The following is a 26,818-nucleotide window of genomic DNA, read 5'->3' on the forward strand; positions in this document are numbered from 1 at the left end:
GTAAACGCTAAACTGGCGAATGAGGAAAAAACTCCTACTTGTACACACCATCCCACCCAGGCCAGCGTGCTTATCCTCTCTGTGAGGAAAAGTGAAGCCTCCTCTCTTTCGTGGTTTAACTGAACTCAGATCCATTCCAGCGACAAAATAACAGAATTATCATTTTACATATCCCCACAAAAGCAAAGAGGCAGTGATATTTAATTTCAGGGATTAAAAAAACCTTTTCCCTTTACTTACCCTGTAGGGCTCCTACCCTATTTTATTTTTCGTCACAGTATTTTATCTCCTCCTGAAATTTCAAATCTTTATTTGGTTATTGGTTTCCCACCCACCAACCAACCAATCGACCACCCACAAACACACACACACTGACTAAATGAAAGTAATTATTCCATGTTATATCAACCACACCAAATACAGTATTGTAAATTGTGCTTTAATTTCTGCAATCGGATATGATGCAGTGAAATACAAGTATAAACTCTCATTGTACATCCAGAAAATAAAAAGCACATTTATACAGATTTAGCCCAACAGCTTATTCCCTTTTTTAAAAAAAGTTTTGAATGTAATTAAAGCTAATTTATCTTCAGTGTAAAAACTTGGAGGTATAAACAAACTCAAGATATTATATACAGGAAGTTAATGTACATTTCCAAACGTGCACAGCGCAGCATTTCAGACAAAGTAAATGGTCTCATTTCAGCTTTTACTGTTAAGCATAATCCACATCTCAATCTTGAATAAAAATGTCACAATATATAAACCCACTGAGAATCCTGTACACAAATACAACTTTATAGAAATCTGATTTCAAATATAAATACATAAACTGTCATGACCTTACATATTACAACAGCTTACTTTTCTATCGTAATTTTATAAAAAAAAAATCATAGAAAAATATTTCAATGCACATTCAACCACTGTGACAGGGGCCGTGACCTTGTGCCTTTAAACCATACTTTATGGAGTGTAAAGCATCACACCAGGCATTTTTGGAATGAAAATTACTAAGATCTTAAGACTGAAGAGGCTACTGTATAAATATTCCCATTATAATATGGTAACAAAACTAGTTAGCTCCATAGTGTACCTGGGAGGCAGTGGGGCAGGAAAGGGAGGTTAGTGCTAGTTTAAGAAGGCCCACAGAACGTACAAGAAGGTAGCCAACGAACTAGGGTCATTTTAAAATCCCCACTGCAAGCCCAACACTGACCTTACTAGTGAGACTCTTAAGGCAACCAGGACTGGGCATGTGTTTGGCCCCAGATGCATGAATCCTCCCCTCCCCTCAATCTCCACTGTCTTAACACACCAACATGGCGTGGGGAGGACCGCAAAGCAATTTCTTGTGTGTACAAAAGACGATCCAGTGCAAACCGAGAAACTCCTCTTTGTCAATAGTTTCAAAATTTCTCATTGCCCTTGAGCAACTGAAAGCTTTTCTCAACAGGCAATATTCAAATTGGGATCTACACTGGAGAACGAATAGATATAAAAGGCAAACTTTCGATAGGAAACATTCTAATGTGAGATAATTTCTTTCCCCTTCCTTTTGTGGAATTGAACAGGGTTCCATGGAGAATGAAAAAACTGGTCCTTACAAAGTGTACTTTCCTGCATTTAAAAAATATATATCATTTAGACAGCAGATCCAGGAAGGTTACCAGGCATAGTCAAGTTTCTTCTATGGCTTTTTAAATCGCTGAGGTACTATGTGATCACCATCACTTCTGATATTTCTGCTTGACCGCTTCCCTATGAAAGCTACGTTCAACAGTGATCCTACTCATCAGTCTATAAGGTAATAGAATCTGGGGAAACCGTCTTGAGGACGGCGGGCACAGACGCTTGAAGCCCCGGCGTGCTATTAGGAAAAGGCAGAGCAACTGCTTTCAAACACTGTGCGCCTCCAGAAAAATGGAAGCTCCTCTGGGCAAACCAAAGGGAGTCCCCCAGTTTGACCAACAGGTTTAGCAGCAAGATCCTGGGACGACGTGCACCAAGGTGGGGAGCGTGCAGGGGCAGTGGCGAGTGGGTACAGAGCAGGCAGGGGACCCGGAGTTGCCGGCCCACGAGCCAGTCCCCTGTCCCACATAAAGTGACACAGCCTGAGGATGCTGGGACATGTCAGGATGGTGACACGCGTGGCAAGAGGACACAGAAAGGAACGATGCTAAGGTTTGGAAATGAAGGCCATACATCTAAATACCTCTATTTGAATCTCTCAACTCGCCACACACACATCAGGTAAAGCTGGACTTGTTCCGAACCGAGAAGGGCTAGAGAGACACTTACTACTCCCGGCGACTGGATAAATCACGTTGGCACAGCAAAGATCTGAAGACAGTATGGAGTCCAAGCACATCTTACCAAGGCCCTTTCTAAGTAGTAAACCAGCTACCGCAGGGTCTGTATGATACTAATGCAGAAGACACTGGCCACAGTTGTACTATGGGTCAAGCAGTAACTCCTTTCCACTAATAATACTAGAGCTATGGTTTTAATTGCATAGTCTTTCAGAACCATGGGGGGGGAAAATGAGAACCAGCTCTTTTCCTGAAGGCCCAGGCTTCCTCCTGGCAGTCAGCTTCAGCGCGACGGCCCGATGCACCCAGCGGACGTATCTGGCTCCTGCCTCAGCCTGTGACACTCCTCTCTCACCGCCACTGAGCAGACCAGTCACACATCCCCTAGATCCACAAACTCATCTTCTCGCTTGGCCAAGTCTTCTTCATCTCCCAGAGCTTTCCACCCGCTGGTGGGCAGGACTGGCTTGGAGGAATGGCGCTGCAGCAGCGCAAAAGGGAACAAGGAGGACAGGCGGGCCGAGGTCCTCAGCAGCGAGGCGGCCTCTGCCTGGAGGGCCTCCTGGCTGTGGTGTCTCTCCTCGATTTTCTCCTGTAGGCGCTGGACTTCCTCCATCACCTCCAAGAGTTTGCTCAGGGTGGCCACTCTGCCACCCCCCAGGATTTGGGCCTCCGGAATCCACCGCAAGTAGCGCTGGGCCCACACTTTGATCTCTGGGCCCTCGATGTGAGGCAGCAGTAGCCCGTGGTAGTTCGGGGGCTTGCTGCGCCAGCTGTCGTAGAACTCTCGGAAGTTGTCCTGCAGCTCCTCAGAGGAATTAATCAGTTTGCTAATTCTCTTGCCCAGAAGGTTTTTAATTAAATGATCTGTTTCTTCCCTGAAAAATCCTCTTTTGGGAGATGATTTAGATTGGGTGAGTGGCAAAGAAAGTTGTCGTTGATGCTTTGAGACAAAACACAAATAAAAATCTCTGGTTAGCCGGACAGCATGGTGACAGCTGTTCCCATCAAGGCAGAATCCTGCTTTAACAGAAGTCATGAGATATCAGAACTGCCCCGTGAACGTAAGTTCATTGCAACGCTATCACATGCAGAGAGAAAGCAGCGGCAGGCGGGTAGGGGATTCCTGTTTATGCCACAATGCGCGTGTCAGATGCACACTGCGGGTATAAACAAATGGGTGAAACCAGGTGCGGGGCGTTAAGTACTTGTGAAGGACAAGCTTAAGTTAAGATAGGCTGATGATGATTTAGGGGAGTTTGGGGATGAGGCATATTCATTTTTGAAAGGAGCAAAATGTTTCTTCTTTGAGAAATTTAGAGTGTTTGCTTCCACAATATTCAGAACACCTGTGAGGCAGTGGTGCCGACAACCTGAAGAGCCTGTCACTCCAATGAAATAATTTGTAGGCTTAACTTGTAGGCTATTGGGCATCAAGTGGGAGGTCAAGCCTAAGTCAAAGAGATTCTGGACAAAGAGACAGACGGGAGCAAAAGAAACTTGAGGACTGGCTAAGCGGGCTGGATGTTCTTGTCTGATGAGCTGCACGGAGGAGAAAATGTGAGAGCATTTACACTTTCGTCCTCCTTGGTAATTCTACCTGCAGCCAAAGCAAGGTGCTGTGTTTGGGGATGCACTGTGAGAGGGTTGTGAAGATGGTAAAGACGGTTACAAGGGATCCCTGGTGCCCAAAGGAGAAGGTAAAAATCTGAGGAGAAGCTGTTTCTCTCCAACTCTTTTGCTCCTGAGGTATCCATTTGAAATCAGAATAGATAAAAGTTTTATTCTGGGGCTAGCCTCCTAACTCTCTGACATGTTCCTGCCAGGGGCTCTTCCTTATAAAAAATATTTCCTTATTACGGAATGTAGAACAACAATAAAAATACAAAGTAGAAAGCAAAACCATTCACAATACCCCAAGTCAGAGATGACCAGGATTTTTGACTTTCCATCTGGGGGCAGGAGAGCCGAAGGCCAGGAGTCGGGGGCCAGCCTCTTCCCCCCAGTGATCCAGGTGAGTCAGGGATCAGGGGAAGCAGGTGGAACCTAACAGCCACAGAGTGTTCACTGCCTGCCGGGTTCTGTGCTCAGCGCTTAACGTGCAACCACTTACCCAGTTCTCAAAGTCACTATTACTGCCCCATTTTACAGATGAGAAAACTAAGGCACAGAGGTTAATTAACTGCAAAGGCCCCAGCTACCAAGTGCCAGACGTGGTTTCACAACCACAGTCTGGCTCCAGAGCCTGGACTCTTAACAGAGCTCTCCTTGTCTTGCAAGCCCCTCTCTCAAGCCCTAAGTGAACGGAGCGTTCCAGACGGGCCAGGTGTGAGCAGCACTGTGCCCCCGGAGCCTGGTCAAGGCCTAGGGCTGAGGCTGGGACCCCACACCTGAGTGGACCCCATGGTCTCGAGTGGTAATTCCCAGGGCAGTGCGTCGTGCTGGTCAGCCACGGCTCTTTGGTCTCTACGGAACTACTCCAAGGCCACCTGTCCCCTCAACAAGAGGCCCCGAGCCTGACGCCCAGATGCCTCACCAAACGGCTTCACAGGTCCTCGGTGGCCCAGCGCCAGCTCTGCATTAGCTAGCACAAGCTGAGAGGCCCCAACCCTGCAGCTTAAGCCTCTCCCACTGGCCAGCTCCTGGAACCTAGGCCCTCTGCTCCCATCTACAAGGAGAAGGGACACTTAGCACAACGGGGCCTGGGCAGAGAAATGGACCCTAGTCTTACCGGGTGCAGCTTTTATTTCCTCCCTTCCGCCTCTGAGGGCCCCTGCCCCTCCGGCCTTGGGCAGCTCTGCAATCCTGACCGCGCGGGAAGTGTGCGTGCAGCCACCAGGGGGCGCAGCACGCTGACAAAAGCTGACCTCCGGCCAAGCTGTTCTGGAGCGCAGGGCAGCTCTGGCCCAAGAGACAGGAAAGAGGTTGAGCCAGGAGGGCAAACGCCCAGCCTGGGCCTGAGGACCCTTGAAGGGCGAAGCATCAGCTCTAAGTTACCCAGCAGCCGCGCCTTCCGCGAGTGCTGGCTTCGGCTCACCTGGGCCCCCAAGCCCCTTTAGAATGGAGCCGCCTCCCGCAGCAGGACGGGCAGGGCGCCCAGGAGCCCCGTGGGACGGCGGGATCAGAAGAATGGCGGCGGAGAAGGCAGTGACGCGCACCGACTTGTGACTGACCACCACTGACCACCCCGCTCTCCCTTTCATGGGGTCGAGGGCTGGCAGGGGCTCCAGGTCAGGAGACTGAACGGGAAATGCCATGTAAATCACGCATCACCCGGGGAACGTCGGGGTTAATAACTAGTGAGGTCAGGAACAAATATCTGAAGGGAGGCCCAAATAATTTGATGCCTGCCGTTTTCAGCCCAGGTCTGCAAACAACAGCCCGCGGGCCCAAGCTGGCCTGGTGCCTGCTTTTGTAAATACTGGAACACAGCCAGGCCTGTCTGCTTACGGGGCGTCTGTGGCTGTTTTTGAGCTCCAACAGCATGCGGGGAGTTGTGCCAGAGACTTTGTGGCCCCTGACAGAACACGTTAGTCGCAAACACCATTGTTAGCGTGAAGAGAGGCCTGGCTATTGAAGATGTGAACCGGTACAGACGGCGTAGAGCCCACACCGTGATGGGCGTCCCCAACCGCACGCGGGCAGGGGCGAGACGCTCGATTCCACGCACAGCCCCGGCGACACTCAGCCAATGGCCACGTCTCACCAGGACAGATGCTGGCCTGCTGAAGGCAAAGGATTCTCAGGGGCCCTGACAATCTGCCCGTCACGATCTCGACTCTGCAGACTGTGTCCGTGTAACTCTCATCCTTACAGACACGGGGATCTCTGGCAGACGAAGGGGGTTAGACATGTGCACATCTTACTTTGAAATGCGTTCCTTTCCGCTGGCCTTTGTCCAGTTTTGGCTTTTCCACGTAAAGAGGGTTTTTGAGCAACATCTGGGCTTTGGGTTCAAACTGCACAGACCAATCCCACACGGTGAGCAGATTCAAAGGCTTGCTTTGTGCACCCTGGCTTTCCCTGCCCTGCCAAAACAAGCACAGGTCACAGCGCTTCCAGCGGGGCTGAGGAAAGCAAACACAGTGCTGGGAGATGGGCCCCAGGAAGGCGCGCCCCGCCTGCCCTGAGACCCAGCCTTCCAGTGGTTGCTCACTGTACTAACGGCTTTGGGTGGGGAGGGGGAGGACGCGCTGCTTCCAGCGGCCGCATGCCAGCCGCGGTCTCCCAGGACAACACCCTTGTAAGGTCACTCCTATTTTTCCAATTCACCTTTGGGGAAACTGAGGCTCAGAAAATGGAAGTGACCGCCTGAGGTCACGAAGCTGGTGAGCAGCGAGGCTGTGTGAGGGGAGCCCGGGGTTCTGTTTCCCAGTCCCTGTGGGATATGGTAAAATCCCACTGGAGGGCCAGCTCCAGCAAACCCCGAGGCCCCCAGAGGGCTGGTCAGAGCACCGATGGCGCAGACTTAAGGACCTGGGAGCGTGGCCTCAAGGGAGACTAAAGACGTTTAAGACGGAAAGTGAAAGCCTAGCTTCCCGGCTCCGCCACCGCTCTCTTCAGAGTCACTCCAGGCAGCGGGCAGGTGGAAGAGAAGGCGTCTGACCTGTTCACGAAGACAACTTTTAATCTGCTTCGTTCCTGGCTCTGACACTTGCTCCCGGCTCCAATACTTACCGTGTGACCCGGGGCGAGTTAGTCAGTGTCTGAGCTCCTCAGGGATAATAATAATTCAGACCCACAGGGGGCTTGAGGACTAAATAGCAATACCCGGAAAGCACTCAGAACAGGGCCCAGCATGTAATCAGTGTTACAAAATTACCATTTTTATCATCAATCTTCTTGCATCCTACTTGTGAGACACGGCTTCTTCAATACACAGGGTCCTACGAGGGACGCTTACCATGTTTGTATCTTTTTGATGAGGCGAATTGAAGAAGAAGGTGCTAAAGATAGGTATGTACAGGCTATCTGACAAAACGGTCAGGTATGTCTCCGTGAACTCAAACGCTGGGGGATGCTGGTGCACCAGCTGCCAGACACAGTCTAAGAAGAGCAGGAACACGGGGACCTACGTGAAAACGAGATACACGTGACTGAGGGGCACCAGCGGTCCTGGGTCCGGCGCAGCCACCTCGACAGCTGGGGAATAACCTCTTCCGGGCACTCTATTCTCTGGGAAGCACATTCCAGGCGATTCACATTCTCAACTCCATCCCATTCCCAGCGATAAATATGGTCAACTGAAACCACACACCCGTGGATTAACATCAGGACTTGGCAGGACCTCTCTGCGTGAAAGACATTCCTGAGATGATGTAAAAATCTCCTTGTCAATCAGCACTGACAGATGAGCACTTGCAACTGATCCTGGTAACAGGGAACACTAGCTCTGAACCACAACAAATGAAATGCTGTTCCCCACAAAAGAATTCCACTCTTCTCATTAGTAGCACTGTATTACAAAGAATTACTACTCAATTACTTCAAATTTTGTGGATACTCCCTTCTCCACCCCCCTGACAATGAGGGCCCAGAAGAGAAAGAGGTGGGAGAGAAGGCAGAAGCAGCAAAAGTGAGTTTCTAACATTTTTCACAAATGCACTTTTTTTAACCGATGGCCTCTTTTATTAGCTTCAGAGGCAAGCCCTTTAATAGTAGAGATGAGAGTTTTTGAGGGTGCCTTGTCAACCCCAAGTGCTCCTCCTCCAGTCACCAGTGACCCTGTCAGGTGGACAAGACAGGCCACGTCACGGTCTCTCCCTTCCTGAGCTTGGCCAAGGTCTCACACACAGCTTCTGAGAGGCGGGAGCTGGGAAGCCAGCTCTTGAATCAAAGTCCAGTGCTGCGTCAATTACATCACAAAGTAGACCACCCAGTTTTCTATCAAAACTCCAGTATGTCAGTGTTGAGATGAAAAGAAAGGTCTAAATGGGCAACTTTATTTCACACCTCATTTTATGTTCAAGAGCATATTTAAATAGAGCGTAAAATGTTTGGACCTCATTGTACAGTCAGGGAAATGGGCTCACAAAGTACGGGTGACTCCTCCCCGCACTGGGTAAACAGACCTGATCTGCTCTCGGGCTCTTGCCCCACTAGACACGGTGCCTGTCAGTCCCCCTTTTCTCAAGATACACAAACTATATGAGATATACAAAAACACACCCTTCCCCACACAGTATCAGCTATTTCTGCCCGTCATGTTAGTTGAGTCCCATTAACCTTTCAAATTAGTATCTCAGAAATGCAAGGTCCCTTTTAAGACTGAAAGATGGTGATGTCCATTCAGCCCAACGGGACACGGATGAGTACAGAACAGGCCTGAAAGAAACTGCAGGCCTACTGAGAGGGGGCTGGGTCTCCCAGGACACACCAAGCCCTTACGGGCAAGAGCCACGTCTCTGTTTCCACGGCCGCCGTGTCAAGCTGTCCAGCACCGCAGACAGACGTGCTTATTATCTGGGGTAAGAAAAACCACCAGTCGCCCTGCTAGCATACGTTAGCTCTGCAGGTGATCTAATTAAAGTTCACCTGTTTTCATTTTTCCTTCCACAGTCGTTAATAATGCAGCCAAAGGAGTTTGCACCGCTGTAACCTAGACAAGTACACCCCAATCTGGGGGGCTCATTTTCACTAACTGAACTGTAATGCTAACTCTCCAGTGCTTGAATTCGGAGGCCCAGACCTGCAGCTACCATGGCGAAGGCCCTGGTACTGGATAGCATTCACATAACCCTGTGCTTTATTCTGAAAGGGTTTATTGCAAGGAAAATTTACTTTGTGTTATTATGTATTTTCCGTAGGAAACTTGTACCCTAAATGTTCACTTTTTTGGCAAAGACTAAATTATCAGAAACTGTGGGAGTCTCTCTCACTGAGTTCATTTTTATTTTTTACAAATCAATATTACTTCCACCATGAAATATAATAGCCCCCTGGGGTAAACAATTTAGAAGAGAAGACTCTGAACACACTTGTTAATAAACACCCCTTTCCCCTGGGAAGAGTTTCAATAGTGTTTCAAGCATTGAAAGGCATCCAGCAGTGCACTGACCTCAGCCTTCTCGACAAGCCCCTAAAAGGCGTGCACTTTGCAGGCAGGAGCCCTCGGTCAGTCGGAAGACAGATTAATGAAGAGACGGGGCTCCGCTTCCCCATGGCTGCTGGGCCTGTGATGGGGACACTCACCTCCTCCTTGTCACTCTGACGTAGATGGTTGCAGCGGTCCAGGAAGCAGTGCCCGCCCACGATCCACTCCTTCTGGACAAGGCTCTGGAAACCGAACCTGGTTCGACAGTGGGGGTCCATCATCACTTGCACCAGAGAGGAAACGAGGCAGCAGAGGTCGGAGGCGTTCTCCTCTGGGGTGGGGGGATGGCCAGCAGCAGCGCGGAGAGGAAGGAGGGTACCAAGTGTTAAAGAGCCGCAGAGGGCTCGCACAGGCACAGGTAACACAGGGGCCTCAACACCAGCGCCTGCCACCCACAGTCAAGCTCTAATTCTCGAAAGGCCAGGGCCAGTGGGGAGAAAAAGGTAATGTTCTCAGACTGAGAGACAAATAGCTTCTAGCCTGGCTGGCACCGGTTCCAACACACACTGGCACTAAAGACGGATGTGTTACTGATGAATAAATGCAGCATGGCAAACCCACTGTCAGAATGCGGGGTCCAAATGTGCTACACGATGAGGGCACAATCATATACATCATGGCACTTGCTGGGCTCCACAGGCCAAGTTCAAAACCCTTCCAGCTGGTGTGTCAGGGTCTCCATCACTGAACTCATTGTTTCAAGGCAAAACTGCTTCTCAGCCGCCTTTCCTCCACTACCTCTGCTTCGGAGAAAGGGTAGCGTTCCTGGATTGCACCAAAATGCTCTGATTCTCAGCTCTACGGCTCTTTCCATTTCTGTCTGGGAGCACAGAGGGGCCTGCTTCTTTCTGCCTAGCCTAGAGGAAAAACTCTCCACGGTAAGTATAAGCCACGTGCCCACCCCTGGAGTGCATGGTACAAAACCCACACGATGAAAATTCTGCTCACATCCTCGTTCACCATAAATGACTCATAGCAAATAAAAACATACATCTACATCCGTGCACTTGTCTTAGAGTTTTAAGGTCCTAAAAGTCAAGGTCTACATCCCTGTGGTTTCTACTTTACACAAAGAAGTGCAACTCAAGGTGCTATTTTAAAATGTCCACGAGGACAATGGTGCTGGTAGTAGTGGGTTTAGAGAAACTTCAGAACGAATTCTAAGTAGGGAGGTGTTTGCACTGTTAAACTCTCCTCCTGACCCCAGGGTCATGAAGCACTACAGAGCCACACTTACACTGTGCTCCTATTTCTCCTCCAGGAAACAAGCCTGAACTATGGGAACACATGGGTTCAGAAGAAACAGATTTTTGTATTTGTCTTTCTTGTGCTACCACCTTTCAAAACAAGTTTCATTTTTTAAGAGCATCTTCCTTCTTGCGTACGAAGGGTGTTAACAGTACACATGCGAGTCCTAGGAAGAGCAGCTAGAGAATGAGATTTCAGAGGAGGTACAACTCAGCAGTCCTTCGGGGAGTGAGGGAGGGTTCAGCCTCACCCGCTAAAGATTCCCATTTCATATTACGCAACTCTGGGATTGGTGCAGTCTGGCCCTGGGTACTTGCACCTCTCAGCCCCCCAATCTTTATCCCTCCTTTTCACCAGTTACTCAGTACTCTGTTCTGCCATTGTTAATTAGATCTTTTTCAATAACACCCTTAGGCCTGCTCTCTCAAACTCAGTAAGTTGTAAACTTCTAGAAGGCAGAGGCATAGAGCTCTGTACATGGGAGGTGCTCAGCGCGTGTATTAAAATTTAAGTCAGAGGGTACAGAAGTCACAGGTGGACACACTTCCAGTCTGCTCACAGAAGCTAAATTCTAGCAGTCATGGAAAGTGTCAGAAAAATGATAAAAGCCTGAGGATATGAAAACATGAGACAGTCTACTTAATGTAAAGCATGGGGCTATAAGACACTTTAAATATTCAAAACAGCAGATAATATTTTAGCTCAGATCTAACCAATTCCACCAACAATCTTTGTTGTATGAGGTTTTACACTTCTTTTACACATTCTGGGTGTGTATATCCTGTCCACATGCACAGGAAGTTAAGTCCACGGAAGAAAAGGGAATCATGGTCCACAAAGTTTCTGTGGCAACTGCACGAAATTGTCAGACACAAAGATGTAAAAATAACAATTAAACCATCCATGGGTCTCTTCATACAAAAAAGGTCATCCAAAGATTTTAACTTTAACTGAGTTAATATAAAACAAAACCTCAAAATATGAGGAAATGTGAGCTTTGGTAAAGATACCAAACAATTCCTTCTTGGGCTGCGAATAGGTCTGCCGAGTTCCAAGTGAAAGAATTTATTTTTAAACTATAACAATGAAATCCAAAGCAGAGCATTCCAAGGTCAGGGTAAAAAGAATGGGAAGGATTTCTACACTAGCTCGCTCCTTCTACGAGACAATTCCACTTACATAAATCTCTATATACAGAAACAGAATCCCAAGTAAAGGAAAAAGGAAACCACCCTTTGTGCTTTAAATATATTACCTAAAAGAAGAACGTTCATGTTTTGGGCTTCTAGACATTCTATAATCTCTATTGCTTTTTTCAGGCAGCGTCTACACAGGAGAGAGGCAAGAAAAACAGATATTAGTTCTTGAGCTTGGTATCATGATCAATAAGAAATTTAGAGGCAGTCTGACTTGATTTTCAGTTTTCTATCTCATTTACTGTTTCATGCTAAAGATCTCCAAAAAGAAAGAAATTATCGTTCATGCTATTCAGATACTGCAAGACACTCATCTGCTTATTAGAAACTTAAAATTTTCAGAAGGGATTTCCAAAATTGATGTAAAAATGTTGCTACGTGATTCCTAAACTAGAAATACTTACTGCAAATTCGTATCTGAGTGTGTTGCTGAGTCCCAGTAAGACCCAGAAACGCCCACATCTGGAGGCGGTGCTGCAGGTCCATTTTGTTAACTCAAGGTCATGGGCTAAATGTGTTGGTGCGGCTGGAAAGGCCCAGTGTGCCCTGAAATCCCTTTGTCTCCCTCGACGCACTGTTCCCTTTGAGACTGTTGCCGCTGTCGGCAGCTCTGCCTTCTGCACGGATAACCCTGCAGCGGTGGCGCCTCCCTGGGCTCCTCACCCGGTTAGGGACACTCACCTTCTCCACCCACCCCGTGGAAGGGAAGGTCCTTTCATTTTATAACATTCATCACAATGCTTGCAATTATATATTCAAATTAAGGGACATGCAGTAGGATCCTCAAAACCTATTTGTTAAAAAGTTTTTGGAGGCCTGAGGCTCCTTTGCACAAACTCCCAGGCAGATGTGAGAGAGAATGCCGAGCGAGGTGGAAGGGAGGAGCCTTCTCTTTCCTCAGATGTGTCCTGGGGTCGGAGCTGTTCTCTCCCCTGCTCTCACCCCATCATCATTTCTGTTTTGCGCCTCCCTTTGCCCTCTCCTCTACTTAAGGGCAACAGACTGAAGCTACTCAAAATACGAAGTAGGAAAGGGAATAAAATTCTGCTCTCTAGGAATCTCTACTTGACTCCAAAATGAAAAATAACTAATTGGCATTAATGATAGTAAAAAAAAAATTTTAATAGGTAAGAGACATATAAGATACAGAATTCTTCTAAAAAGGTATTCAGGAAAAACTTAGCATCCGGGAATTCCCTGGAGGCCTAGTGGTTAGGACTCCGCACTTTCACTGCGAGGGTGCGGGTTCCATCCCTGGTCACGGCCAAAAACAAAAACAAAGACAAACCCAGAAAACTCAGCACCCCTCCCCTTCTCAAGCCCCAGATTCCTCCCTGGGGGTGAGCGCTGCTGCTCAATTAGAATGCTGGGTCGCCACGCCCCCTTTTTTGTAGCCTTCCCATCCCTAGTCTAGAGTCTAGGGAGCAGATCTCTGTGTAGGCAGGTAGCATGTCTGTAAATTCTTATCAGATGTGCACAGAAATAATAAATAATGAATGTAAAATCCAGCTGAGCCCTGAACAGAATATGTGATCTAAGAATATTTAACCGTGAAATAGAAAACAGCTAAATTATTTGTCAGGCTGCTTTACTACTTTTTTTAAATTTTTGGCTGCGTTGGGTCTTCATTGCTGCGCGTGGGCTTTCTCCAATTGCGGCGAGCGGGGGCTACTCTTTGTTGCGGTGCGCGGGCTTCTCATTGCAGTGGCTTCTCTTGTTGCAGAGCACGGGCTCTAGGTGCGCGGGCTTCAGTAGTTGTGGCTCGTGGGCTCTAGAGTGCAGGCTCAGTAGTTGTGGCGCACGGGCTTAGTTGCTCCACGGCATGTGGGATCTTCTCGAACCCGTGTCCCCCTGCATCGGCAGGTGGATGGATTCTTAACCACTGCGCCACCAGGGAAGTCCTGCTTTACTACTTTGGCTTAGAGAACTGTGTAATTCATGAGCAAAACAACGCCTTGAAATACCTGATTATGTCAAGCCAGCTGCTACTTTCCAGCAGGGAAAACCATTTTATATCTGTGTCCCAAAATTCGGTACTATTATCTGAAAAAAGGAAAAAGAGTAAAGAAGTCAGGTGTTGTTTGCTGACGCGCCTGCTGTAAAACCTGTGCTGTTCAGAGGCGCTGCCCCAGTCTAGGCTGCGAATCCAGCATTTCAAACCTTCAGCTGAAATTGTTTTTGAATTGTAAACCCCTGGAAGGGTGTGGTAGTCAAAAACAGACTTTCATTGCTCAAGTAAAAAGTGCCCTACAATCTGTATACTAAGCCACAGTCTACCCTGTAACTCAACAAGGAGAGTAACACGCTGTAGGCAGACAGAGTCGACATCCAGCCTGCTGCTCTTAGAAGAGGAAGATGCAACAGGCCACGTCCTAATGCCAAGGAGGCCGAGGGAAGAGCTAGCTTCTGCTGGAATCCTAAACACACACATTTACCTTGCACGCCAGACACAATCCCCCCAACCCACCTTGATACAGAAGCCCTGCATTTTACAGAAGTCTACTGCATGTCAGAGTTGCAAACTCAAATCAATGAGAAGGCAGATAGCCCTGCAAGTACTGGATGGTGAAAACAGAAGTGGGGAATCACAGTCCTGGATCAACTAGTGCAATTCCTTACTTCTCCGCCAGGTGCCTGCTTTCTATAAACCTATTTTATCACACATAGCACAGTGTGCTCTAATTAGAGGTACACACTTGTTTCCCTTGGTGTCATATTCATCTTTATCTCCAATGCCTAGCATAGTTAGTGTGTATAATGGAAATTCAACAAATGTTGACTGAATGAATGAATAAATCCTAAATCAGACCACTAGGCTAAAAAGTCAAAGTTAGGAAAAGCTACCTATAAAGTGTGACAAATCTCAGAGGGTAAACACTCATTCAAGAGTGAAGAGAATCAACAGGTGACTGACTTTGATGAAATCTGATTCAAGTTCTGAATTGTTCACACTGGGCAGCCTGGGCAGGGAAGTGGCGGTGGCTAGGATGGGCATATTTCATTTTCTACTTTGCACATTTCAGATTAACTGAATTTTTTTTACACTGTAAAAATATATATATATGCTCAATCAGAAAAAAATAAAATACAGTATTTCCACTTGGTGGGGGAGGAGTCCATTGAATAAGCCACTAAGGAAAACAAACGGATGATTCACTTCACAAACTAGCCGGTGAATACAGGTATTGCACAGTTCTACAACTTTTAAGGGACAAGCTCAACGCTCATCACCGGGGAAAGAAGAGAGGAGGAGGGTGGCTCTGTGTTCACTGCCCTGAGAAGGGGCAGCGGGGCAAGAGCCTGGAGCAAAATGGCGGCAGCAAGTGTATCGAGGGCAGCTGGCCCCGTGGCGACCGGCCCCTCCACTCCGCGACACCAGCCCTCACGGCCGGGAACCTCTGTGTACAGCCGCGAGGAACCCAGGGAAATGGCACCGACTTTCACCTGATCCACGCGGCATGTCCTTCCCCATTTGACAGAAAGTTTTTGCTCGGCATTCTTCTCACCTATCAGGAACAGCTGTTTAAATTTAGAGTAGGCCGTCTGGATTTCCTGCAGGGATAGGAAGTTGCTTGACAGGTCTTCAGTTTTAACGATTTCATAGGGTGGCCTGTGGATGGTCTTATAAATTCTAGGTAACAAAAAGTAACACGAGATTAGAAGAGCAGGCATGAGTTAGAAATAGTTCATTTTTCCTGAGCACTTCCTAGGCGCCCGGATCTGCGTGAAGAGCTCCCACTGAATCCTCCCCAACGAGGCAACTACCGCAGGGAGGCGGCCCCCAGTCAGCAGAGGTGGGGATGCAGGAACAAGGGGCAGGGCCACCCGGCCCAAGATTACGAAGTGTATCACCTGAAAGAGCCAGGATCTGAACCAAGGCAATTTAACTCCAAAGTCTACTCCTTTTCTGTTTTTTAATTCATCCAGTTTAGGGTTTTTTTTGTTTTTTTTTTTAAACTTTTTATTTTGAAAATTTTCAAACATGCAGAAAAGCAGAAAAGAATAACACAGTGACATATACCTTGACCCAGATTTGACAAGTGTCAACATTACAGAAATCATGCCACTTCCCGCTAAATGCTTCAGCGTGCATCTCTAAAAACAACGCAGCTGAGGCGCTTCATGATTATGTTATACTGACTCCTTTCAAATTAAAGACGACCACTCTAAACTGTATCCCCAGCGCTAAGTGCTTTATCAGCAGGTAAACTGATAATGGACCAACTACCAGGAACTGTTCCCTGCTTCTCGGAAAACAAAAACTGAGCTAACTAAACGGTAACAAAATGTGCAACAGTACTGACGCATCCAAGAAGTTCTTTTGGATTTGTGAAATGCCGTCATCCTGTTCTCTGGGCAGCGCTGACATCTTCAAAAGGGCACGTCCGCTGTGGCAGGACCAACACCATATCTGCAAAGGGAAACAAAGGTTTTCCAGACGTAACGTAAACCACCTAACAGAGGACGGGTAAGCTTAGCATTTGAATTCATACAGGGAAACGTACACCTTCAATATGAAATGGCTGACTATATTCAACTTTGCTATGCCAAGGAATAAATGTGTCACACTCATAAGGAAAAAGGCTGATTCAGTCTTAAAGACAACAACAACAGAAACTCAGGTCTAGGTGGTCACGCTCAGACTCGCTTAGAGTCTAACATACACCTTTTTTTAAAATAAATTTATTTATTTTATTGATTTATTTTTGGCTGTGTTGGGTCTTCGTTGCTGCGCGCGGTTTTCCTCTAGTTGCGGAGAGCGGGGGCTACTCTTCGTTGCAGTGCGCGGGCTTCTCATTGCAGTGGCTTCTCTCGTTGTGGAGCACGGGCTGTAGGCGTGTGGGCTTCCGTAGTTGTGGCACGTGGGCTCAGTAGTTGTGGCTCACGGGGTCTAGAGCGCAGGCTCAGTAGTTGTGGCGCACGGGCTTAGTTACTCCGCGGCATGTGGGATCTTCCCAGGCCAGGGCTTGAACCCGTGTCCCCTGCATTGGCAGGCGGATTCTCAACCACTGCGCCACCAGGGAAGCCCCTAACATACACCTTTTGACTTGGCTTTAGTGCTGGGAACCTGGATGATGATGATAAAAACAACATCATCATTATTATTATTATTATTAGGATTATTAGGATAGAGGCTATCACTGGAGTGCAGCTCATTTTCTCAGGATTTTACATGAATTAAGTCATTTAATTCTCACAATCACACTCTGAGACAGGTATTAAGTATTATCTCCAGTAACGACAAGAAACTGCAGCTTGGAGAGACCGAATAACTTCCCCAAGTTGCACAGACAATGCTGCAGCGACTTCTCAAGGCCGTGCTTCACTTGGATGGCCAAAAGGGGGCAGCTCCCATCATTAGAGAAAGTCCACACTAGAAAGCATGGAAAGTTGGTTATTCAACATACATTGGTAAGAGATTTGTACATGCAAGGCACTGAATTAGGTTGTGAGAGGATGGAAAGAGGGCTAAGATACTTGGTCTACCTTCAAGGTGCTTATATCCTAAAAGGGGAAATAAATTTGCAAATATAATAGGAAGTAGAATGTGGTAAACCACAGGAGAAGGGAATTTCAATGAACAACAAAGGGAGGGCAACAGAGAAAGAAATCATATGAATGCCCGTAAGTGACAGATCCAAGTGTTTAGGCATCTTTCTGGATACAGTGGGAGTTTCATTTGTTTGCTCTGCTGTATAGGAACACAAGGAGATTAGAACTGATTTGGGGGCAAAGAAATCTGCCAGGAGAGCCTGGAATGGAGAAGAGGGGAAGACTGGTTGGGGCCGGAGAGTACAGCTGTGGATTTTGTGCCCCATATAAAGGTCTGGTTAAGGGTTCAACAGTGGCTAAAGCCCAGCACTGCTCTGCTGACCAAGCCTTCGGGCCCTGGCTCAAAGGCAGACCAGGAGGATTTCAGCTGCCCAGAGAGGCCCCCTCTTGCCAGTCATCTGCACCGTACAGACCACACACTGGTGTGCCAGCAGCAGCCTGGGCTGGAGATCAGAGATCAGCAAACGCAGGCGATATTCTGCACTGCGCTTAGAAAGTCAGAAAGAGGAACCGGTTTGGGGTTTCAGGGGAAGATGATGAATCAGTACTGGGTATGCTGGGTGTCTAGTGCCCACAGGACATCTGTGTGAAGATACTGAGGAGACACCCAAGATGAGGATTATGACTTAGGAGAGGAAGGCAGGACTGCAGCTCTGGACACAGGAGCTGCCTGCCAGCTTCAGTGGAAGAGACGTGAGCCCACCCCGGAGTGAGGCCAGAGGGAGGCAGAACTGCTTCAGGAACTGCCCAAAAGAGTACCGACTCTGTAAGCTCCTAACGAGACGGAAGTGTTGGAACAGTGAGACAAATCAACGGGACCCTTGCTGCCCTCTTACTCCCTTTTCCAACGTCATGCCCAGGCACTCCTGCCCCCTGGTGGGTGCAGCTCACTGGGGGGTGGGGAGGGACACTCTTAGCCATGACTCGTGACAGGTTCTAGGAAGTTAAGTGTTCTTAATCCTTTTTATCTCCTCTCCTGGGGCAGAAAGAATCTGCTCTTGGTGACATTCAACCACAGCTCATTTTCTATTTGGGGCTCAACTAAAACTGTCACCTCCTAGCTGACGCACAAAGGGACAATTCCCTTACATTCTCTGTTTGAAACAGTAAATAGAAAACAAGCAAAATTCTTGGTCAGAGAGAGACTTCTCACAGGAATTTAGCAAAAGACATATGTCTTCTCCTATTGTAATTTGTACAATTTCTGTCTGGGAAAGAGCCACAGGGTTCTTAGTAAGAATGACTTGACAGCAGACAAGAATCAGGGTGATAATCCTGTTTATTTAAAAGAAAAGAAAAGAAAAAGGGAAGGGGGAGATTATTCATTATTTGGTAGATCTTTTTTTTTTTGGTCTTTTTAAAATTGAAGTTTAGCTGATGTAACATATTATATAAGTTACAGGTGTACGATATAGTGAGTCACAATTTTTAAAGCTTATACTCCATTTATAGTTACTATAAAATGTTGGCTATATTCCTCATGGTGTTCAATATATCCTTGTAGCTTATTTTATACCTAATAGCTTGTACATAATTTGGTACATCTTAAGGTGTCTCTCTTAATAGAGCCAAAGAGCTTTAGGGGAGCCTCTACCATTGGAGGCTACAAAGCAGCGTAAGAAAGAAGGAAAGAGACCACTAAGGAGGTAAGAGGACCAAGACAACGTCGTGTTTCCAAAGCCAAGACAGGAATTTAAAAGGCAAAAAAGGGGGGGGGGGTGTGCACCCAGAACTACAGTGACTGACGGTGTGGAGAACGGGGGCCACCCAGGCTCAGTGACTCTGAGGGTCAACAGCAGAGCGGGGGGAGCAGAAGCCCTGCTGCAAGAGGAAAGGGGGTAGAGGCAAGTAGAGAAAATCAGTACAGCCCTGAAACACGTTTGGCCGTGCAGGCAAGGAGAACAAGCCTGCGTTCAACTGTTAAGGAAGGGCTTCTTCAGGTGAGGGAGACTTGAGCATGCCTTCAAGAGAGCAGAATCTCTGGAGATACACGCGGAAGGGCCAGAGCGACGGAAGACAAATCCAGGGCAGAGGAGATCAAGAGCCCAGGCAGAGGTCTGGGTCGGTGATGAAGGAGCACAGAGAGACCACAGGAGGAGGAGGAGGAGGAGGAGGAGGAGGAGGAGGAGGAGGAGGGAGGTCTTGTCGCTCGCTCTCCAAGACCCCTCGGGACTAAGGGAAAGGTGGTCGATGACAGTAAGAGCTAAGGGTGGGATCGCCAACTTAAAGAGAATGAAAAAATGGCTACCCTGGCCCCAGGGAAGAATGACACAGGAACCAGGAGGAGTTCACTGACAGGCTGCTGAGCAGAACAGGGGCCCAAGTGAAGCAAGGTAACAGTTTTCACGTATCCCATTAAAACGCTCTGCTGTTCGGTCTGAACAATCCATAGCGATGTTCACTAGCCCCGCAGCAAAAAAAAATAAATACTCAGGACTGGAGTACAGCAGAGGGTCCAGGAGGCCACAGTCTCTAGAATGGCAGCAAGGGTCTGACTGAAATCACAAATGATGCAGGTCTTCCCCGAACAGGAGTTAAGTGGAGGCAGGAAAGACCAGACTAGATGAAAAGTCAGGGTGAAAAAGCAGAGATACGGAAATGTTCTCGGACTAGCGATAATGGCTGTACCACATTGTGAATATATTCACTGTCACCAGTGGTAAATTTTACGTGATGTGTATTAAGAGCTGTGCTCCCTGAGTGAATGTGTAAACTCCATTTTGTGTAATATTTTTCCGCTGTCCATGCAGCACAAGCTCCACCACGACTTTCAGGACACATAACTAAGGCTGCTCCAATACAATGAGAATGCCTTCCTACAGCTGCTATCAAAGTTCTGTTGCTGACTCCTCAGGACAGTTTCTACTTCTCAGCCCCAAGGCCTGGCTAGAACAGAGCAGTGAAATTTCATATAATGCTGGATGGAGAAGCAGCCTATTCCCAAGTGTGCAGACAATTCATCTTGGTTTCTTCCCACAGAGCATACCCCTTCTCCTGGAGTCATCTATGAAAGGCTGACGGATGAAGACCCTCATTTTTATTCTTCTAAAACATTCTCAAAATGTTGTCTACAGATCCCGAGACCCTCCCTTACAGGTGGCCTGGGAATATTACTAAGATATAATTTGGCTTTTTCACTGCGTTGACATTGGCACTGATAGTGTTCCAACTGCTGGTGCCTTGGTACCAACCAAGGTATTGCTACCAACAGCACTGGTCGCCACTGTATTCTTCACTGCCACAAACTTGAAGAAAAATAACTGTTTCACTTCAGAATGTCCATAATGAAGAACTAAACATTATGAATTATATTAATCTTGATCATTACGTTTAATATTTAATACTAATATTTTTTATATTCTGTGTGATGGAGTGGAAACAAAGCATGGAAGTGTTTGTCTCAGGGAAAAGCACCTATGAGACTGACTCGAGAGCTGAGCTAGCTGCTGTATTCTTGTAACTGAAAGAGTGAATGACAGACGAACTATGGGTGTTCAGACTTTGGTATCTAGCAGACATTCATTCTTTAGAAAATAAAAACAAAAACCAAGAATGAAGTGAGACTATCCCCTTAAGGAAAACAACTGACAATTTGTTGCCAATGATAAAAGTTGAACTTTCAAGCAAAAATTAGAATTTTCTAAGACTAGTCTCTGCCTTTTTAGCTGGACAAATTCCCAATATTTAAAGACTTTCCTGATGAGACAGGGATGATATTAACAAATGTGATTTTTGTCTAAGAAAACATGTCAATATTTGGATGATCTGGGACTTCCCTGGTGGCGCAGTGGTTAAGAATCTGCCTGCCAATGCAGGGGACACGGGTTGGAGCCCTGGTCCAGGAAGATCCCACATGCCGCTGAGCAACTAAGCCTGTGTGCCACAACTACTGAGCCTGTGCTCTAGAGCCCGCGAGCCACAACTACTGAGCCCATGTGCCACAGCTACTTAAGCCCGCGTGCCTAGAGCCCGTGCTCCACAACAAGAGAAGCCACTGCAACGAGAAGCCTGCACACTGCAACAAAGAGTAGCCCTCGCTCGCCGCAACTAGAGAAAGCCCGCGCGCAGCAACGAAGACCCAATGCAGCCAAAAATAAAAATAAATAAATAAATAAATTTATTTTAAAAAAAAATATTTGGATGACCTGTATAACCTAGTGAGCTAATACTTTCTAAACGACCAATGTATTATGTTTTTAAATCATGAATGTTTTAAGATCCATTCAAAGTACAAGACAGACCAATGGATTTTAATTTAGCAGTGAATGAAAAGTTCATTGACTATGTTTTCAGATTCCTTATTGCAATTAATCTTTACGAAACCACCACTTATCACTTTTTTGGAATACCGTCAAAGAACAATATTTTCATATTCTCTGAAAAGGCTATTAAATACTCCTCCCTTTCCCAAATACACATCTGTGTGAGGCTGGATTTTCTTCATGTACTTCAACCACACCCCAACATACCACAACAGACTGAAGGAAGTGAGAAGATGTGAGAATGTAGCTGCCTTCTATTTTCAAAAAGGTAAAACAGTACTATTCTATTTTTTTGTTTTGGACAATATAGTTATTTTTCACAGAAATTTTTATGTTAACATGTAATGAGTTTTTTACTAAAATAAACATTAAGCAATTTTTCAGTTTTAATTTCTAATATGGCAAAAACATCAACAGATACAACCACATAAACAAAAACCCTTTGAGACCCTCAATGATTTTTAAGAGTGTAAAGGGTCCTGACACCAGAAAGTTTGAGAACCACTGCTCTAAATCAAAGGTGGCACACTGGTGGGACGTGAACCAACTCTGGCCCAAAGACATGTTTTTTAAACATCTGAATCCGTTGTGAACAGCTGCACACATTTAGAAATCGGGAAAACTCACATAAAAATCCATCTCTCTGGTTTCTCCTGAGAAGTCTGGACATCTGGCAAGATCAGGGCCCGTATTCCCACATGGCACAAACGGGCTGGCAGAGAAGAGCAGCCAGCCCTTCATCCAGGCAGAGGGTCTCTGGTTCATCGCAAGAACCACACTCATTACCCACCTGGCCTGCATACACTTCTGGGCGTGTGACCCCTGCTTAGACATCTCACCTCCCATTACAGGAGTGACCTTTTTGGTGAACCAGCCATGTGCATAGCACAGCATTTGTCTGTAATTCTCATTCTGTACTCAATTCCCTGCAGGTTTGGCAACCCCCAACTGCCAATCAGAAACTGGAATAACTGCCAGAGTCTTGCTTTCTTTGATCAGTGGCACACTAAATATGGCTCCCGTCCCAGTCTATTCTGTGAAAATTAAGTAAGCTCTCCATGTTGTCTCTGGGAGGAAACTCGGCCATGCCCATTCAAGAATAATGGTGTGGGCCAAAAGGAATCTTAAACTCTGCTACCCTTACAGGGGTCGGATCAGCCTCAAAACAATTTAGGTGTTAAATGAGGCTGTCTTTCAACACCAGACTGGCCTGTAATCCCCCAAAAGCTCTTTAAAGATGTCTCTGCTAAGAACTCCAGTGCATCTGTGAAAACTTTAGAACTCTGACCCCAGGAGCCTCATTGTCAAAGAGGCTCCTCTAGGGAGTCCCTAAGATATTTTTAGATTGCTCTTGGACTGAGGACAAACTCTTTAATACCAAAGCCAAGGGCTTTAAGGAGGATAATCTGCCAGGATGGGCCAATGAGCAAGCCACGCATTTAGGGTTTCCAGATGCACTTACTGGTATGCCATGACCCTGGAAGCGCGGCACGTCCTCCTCAGGAAGAGGGGTGGGGACAACAAAGTATGCTGGCAACCTAGAAGAAAGAGATGTCATCGGTTTTAGTGCTGGAGTTAATTCATTAAATATGAAAGCTCAACGTCAATGAACACAGGAAGTTAAGCAGAGTGTCATGACATGGACCATATTTCCCTTTTTTTTTTTTTTAAATAAATTTATTTATTTATTTATTTATTTTTGGCTGTGTTGGGTCTCCATTGCTGCGCGTGGGCCCTCCCCAGTTGTGGTGAGCAGGGGCTACTCTTCCTTGCGGTGCGCGGGCCTCTCATTGCGGTTGCTTCCCTCGCTGCAGAGCACGGGCTCTAGGCACGCGGGATTCAGTAGCTGTGGCACACAGGCTCAGCAGTTGTGGCTCACGGGCTGTAGAGCACAGGCTCAGTTGTTGTGGCGCACGGGCCCAGTTGCTCCGCGGCATGTGGGATCCTTCCGGACCAGGGCTCAAACCCATGTCCCCTGCATTGGCAGGAGGACTCCCAGCCACTGTGCCACCAGGGAAGCCCCATATTTCCCTCTTAAGAAGAACCAGTGCAGATGAACCGTCTCTGTCAAAATCAATCAGGAATCTGAGTTCAAATCCTAGCTCTGCCTCTGATTCTGTGTAACCCTAGGTAAGTTACCCCACCTCTCTGGGTCTGTTTCCTCATGAATAAAATCACCAAGGCAATGTACTCATCAAAATCCAGATTGCAGGAAACTATCAGACAAGTGGCCTGGTTTCTTCAAATAAATTGCAAGAAAAAGCTAATTGTGTGAGACTCTATAGATTAAGAAGTTTAAGAAACCTATCAATTTTCAAGATATCAGTCTCATCGAATCTGTTTTTTTGGCTACGTTGGGTCTTCGTTGTTGCACGTGGGCTTTCTCTAGTTGCGGCGAGTGGGGGCTACTCTTCATTGCAGTGGGCGGGCTTCTCACTGCGTTGGCTTCTCTTGTTGTGGAGCACAGGCTCTAAGCACGCAGGCTTCAGTAGTTGCGGCACGTGGGCCCTAGAGTGCACAGGCTTCAGTAGTTACAGCGCATGGGCTCAGTAGTTGCGGCTCGCGGGCTCTAGAGCACAGGCTCAGTAGTTGTGGTGCATGGGCTTAGCTGCTGTGCGGCATGTGGGATCTTTCCAGACCAGGGACTGAACCCGTGTCCCCTGCATTGGCAGGCTGATTCTTAACCAATGAGCCATCAGGGAAGTCCCTCACTGAATCTTGATTAATGATAAAACAGATAAAAAGATGAAAAATAAATTGTTTTGAAAATTTATAAAACAATGGAGAAAATCTGAACACTTGACTGGGTACTGAATGATATTAAGGAATCAAATGTTAAATGTGAAAGGTGTGATAATGCTTTTATGATTATGTTTATAAAAAGAGTCCTTCATTCTTAGAGATGTAAAACTTAAATATTTATGAATGAAATGTGATGAGCTCTAGGATTTATTTCAAAATAGTTGGGCGGGACGGGGAGGGGGGAGGGTTGGAGTAGGTAGAGGCACAGAGACTAGCCATGAGTTAATAACTGTTGAAGCTGGGTGAAGGGTAAAAGGAATTCATCAAATTCTCTTTTCTTTTATACTGCTTGAAATTTTCCATTTTAAAAAAAAACCTTGGGGCTTCCCTGGTGGCGCAGTGGTTGAGAATCTGCCTGCCAATGCAGGGGACACGGGTTCGAGCCCTGGTCCGGGAAGATCCCACATGCCGCGGAGCAAATGGGCCCGTGAGCCACAATTACTGAGCCTGCGCGTCTGGAGCCTGTGGTCCGCAACAAGAGAGGCCGCGACAGTGAGAGGCCCGTGCACCGCGATGAAGAGTGGCCCCCACTTGCCACAACTACAGAAAGCCCTCGCACAGAAACGAAGATCCAACACAGCCATAAATAAATAAATAAATAAATAAATAAATAAATAAAATTTAAAAAAAAAAACCTTAAGGTAATTAAAAGGAACAAAACTCCCATAATATTGTGATGTAAAACCAGGTTTGGGAACAACTGGTCAAGGCTAAGATACCTCAAACCATTAAAACATAGAAGAATTATTTGGCTTTAGAGGCTCCGAAGCACTTGGAATATTTTCTTTCACGTCTGCTTGAGCGGGTGGGCTTACTACCCCTTCCTCAGGTGCTGTCACTGAAGCAAAAACCTGTTCACAGGTCAATGGCTCTCAAGCTCAGGCTGCCCGTTAAAGTCACACAAGAAGATTTAAAAGTTCCCAGTGTCCAGACTCCACCGCAGAACTATTAAATATCAGAGGTGTCAAAGCTCTCCAGGTGTGTCATCAGGATGACAGCTGTTGTTCTAGAAGCTCCTGCTAGTCAACGTGTATGGCAGCATCACCCGGACACTTAGAAGGAGAGCAGCCCCGACCTACAGAATCAGAATCTGCACTTTCACAGGCTCCCCAGGGGACCGGGCCGCACAGTCAACCATGAGGAGCAGCGCCTTAGATGGCAACTTACAGACAGACAACTGTTTCCCAACCCTCATCGGAGAGTCGCCCGTGGGCTTTGTGTAAACCAGATTCTCAGCTCCTTCCCCAGAGGCTCACTGGACAAAGCTGGGATGGGCCCACACTGCTTTAAAAAATTTGCATGTCTTCCTCTACTAGTGTGGTTGAATATTTCACAAGTTAATTGTTCCTTATAAACAGTCTTTCAGCAAAGGGGAAAAAAATGTCAGAACCCAGGGTATTAGCATGCATGCCATGCAGTCACTGAAGAAAGGAGGCTGTAAAGAGAGGGACAGCTCTGCCCCAGCTGTGGGGGGGGGGGGGGTTGTGAGGTCCCCTCCTGTCCCAGTGAACTCAAGGTGGTTCTACAGAGGCTCTGCTGGGAGACTCCCGATGTCTACAAGCAACTAACCCTCCCACCTGGGACAGCACTCATTTTAGTCACTAGGAGGAGTTCTGAATACAAAGTAAACAGCCTCTCCAAATATAAGCTGACTTTATTCAAGGAAAGTTGTATGATCCTCTCAGGAACCACCTCAGTTAGGGTGAGGGAACCCCCAGAGCGACACCACCAGAGCAGCAATGTCTTCCTGTGGCTGCATCAATTCCTAGGTTCCCCTGTGTTACACACACCCTACAGGGTTGAGGACCTTCTTATACCTTCACAGGGAGGTGGCATGAAGAAAGGCTTTTCAGGAGAAGGCAAAGTAGACACTCAGTTTCTTATTCTTATCCAAACTGACCGGGGTCTCCTCTTATCACTGAGGCTTTCGTTAATTTATTCATTGTCCCCAATTTATTGAGTGGGTCTTATAAGTCAGGCACTATACTTGGTACTGAGGGTATAAAGATGAACCAAAACAGCGTCCTTGATTCCCCAGGACTGATGGGCTGCAGAAACAAACATTAACCAAATGGTGATACAGATAAGAATAAACTCACGATCGCAGGAGGTGCTAAGGAGAGAGGCACACAGTGCAATGAAAGCTCTCACGGGAGACCTCATCTAGTCTTGGGAAGACTCCCTAAAAGAGACACCTGGGCAGAGATCTGACCGATGAAGTGGAGGTAACTCACTAGTACAGTTGGAAGCAAAAGGGGCATCCTAGACAGACCGCACAGGCAAGGCCCACAGGAGGGACTCCGGGTGGCTGGAGGGGTACACGCAAAGCTGGAGAGTTAGGTATGAGTC

General features: G+C 47.0%; 1 protein-coding gene across 1 annotated transcript in view; it reads right to left on the minus strand.

The window, feature by feature from the left end:
• Positions 1 to 418: 418 nt before the first annotated feature.
• MTMR12 (myotubularin related protein 12) overlaps positions 419 to 26,818 on the minus strand; it is a 66,891-nt gene continuing 40,491 nt past the window's right edge. Inside the window, exons 8-16 of the mRNA XM_057541083.1 lie at positions 23,130 to 23,205; positions 16,157 to 16,263; positions 15,359 to 15,483; positions 13,817 to 13,895; positions 11,912 to 11,982; positions 9,507 to 9,679; positions 7,219 to 7,386; positions 6,182 to 6,343; positions 419 to 3,258 (exon numbers count right to left, since the gene is read on the minus strand). Of these exons, the coding sequence (XP_057397066.1) occupies positions 2,689 to 3,258; positions 6,182 to 6,343; positions 7,219 to 7,386; positions 9,507 to 9,679; positions 11,912 to 11,982; positions 13,817 to 13,895; positions 15,359 to 15,483; positions 16,157 to 16,263; positions 23,130 to 23,205 (1,531 nt within the window). The 3' untranslated portion in view covers positions 419 to 2,688. The remainder of the gene's footprint in view (positions 3,259 to 6,181; positions 6,344 to 7,218; positions 7,387 to 9,506; positions 9,680 to 11,911; positions 11,983 to 13,816; positions 13,896 to 15,358; positions 15,484 to 16,156; positions 16,264 to 23,129; positions 23,206 to 26,818) is intronic.

This window comes from Balaenoptera acutorostrata, chromosome 2 (genome assembly GCF_949987535.1).
Source record: "Balaenoptera acutorostrata chromosome 2, mBalAcu1.1, whole genome shotgun sequence".
NCBI classification, from domain to species: domain Eukaryota; kingdom Metazoa; phylum Chordata; class Mammalia; order Artiodactyla; family Balaenopteridae; genus Balaenoptera; species Balaenoptera acutorostrata.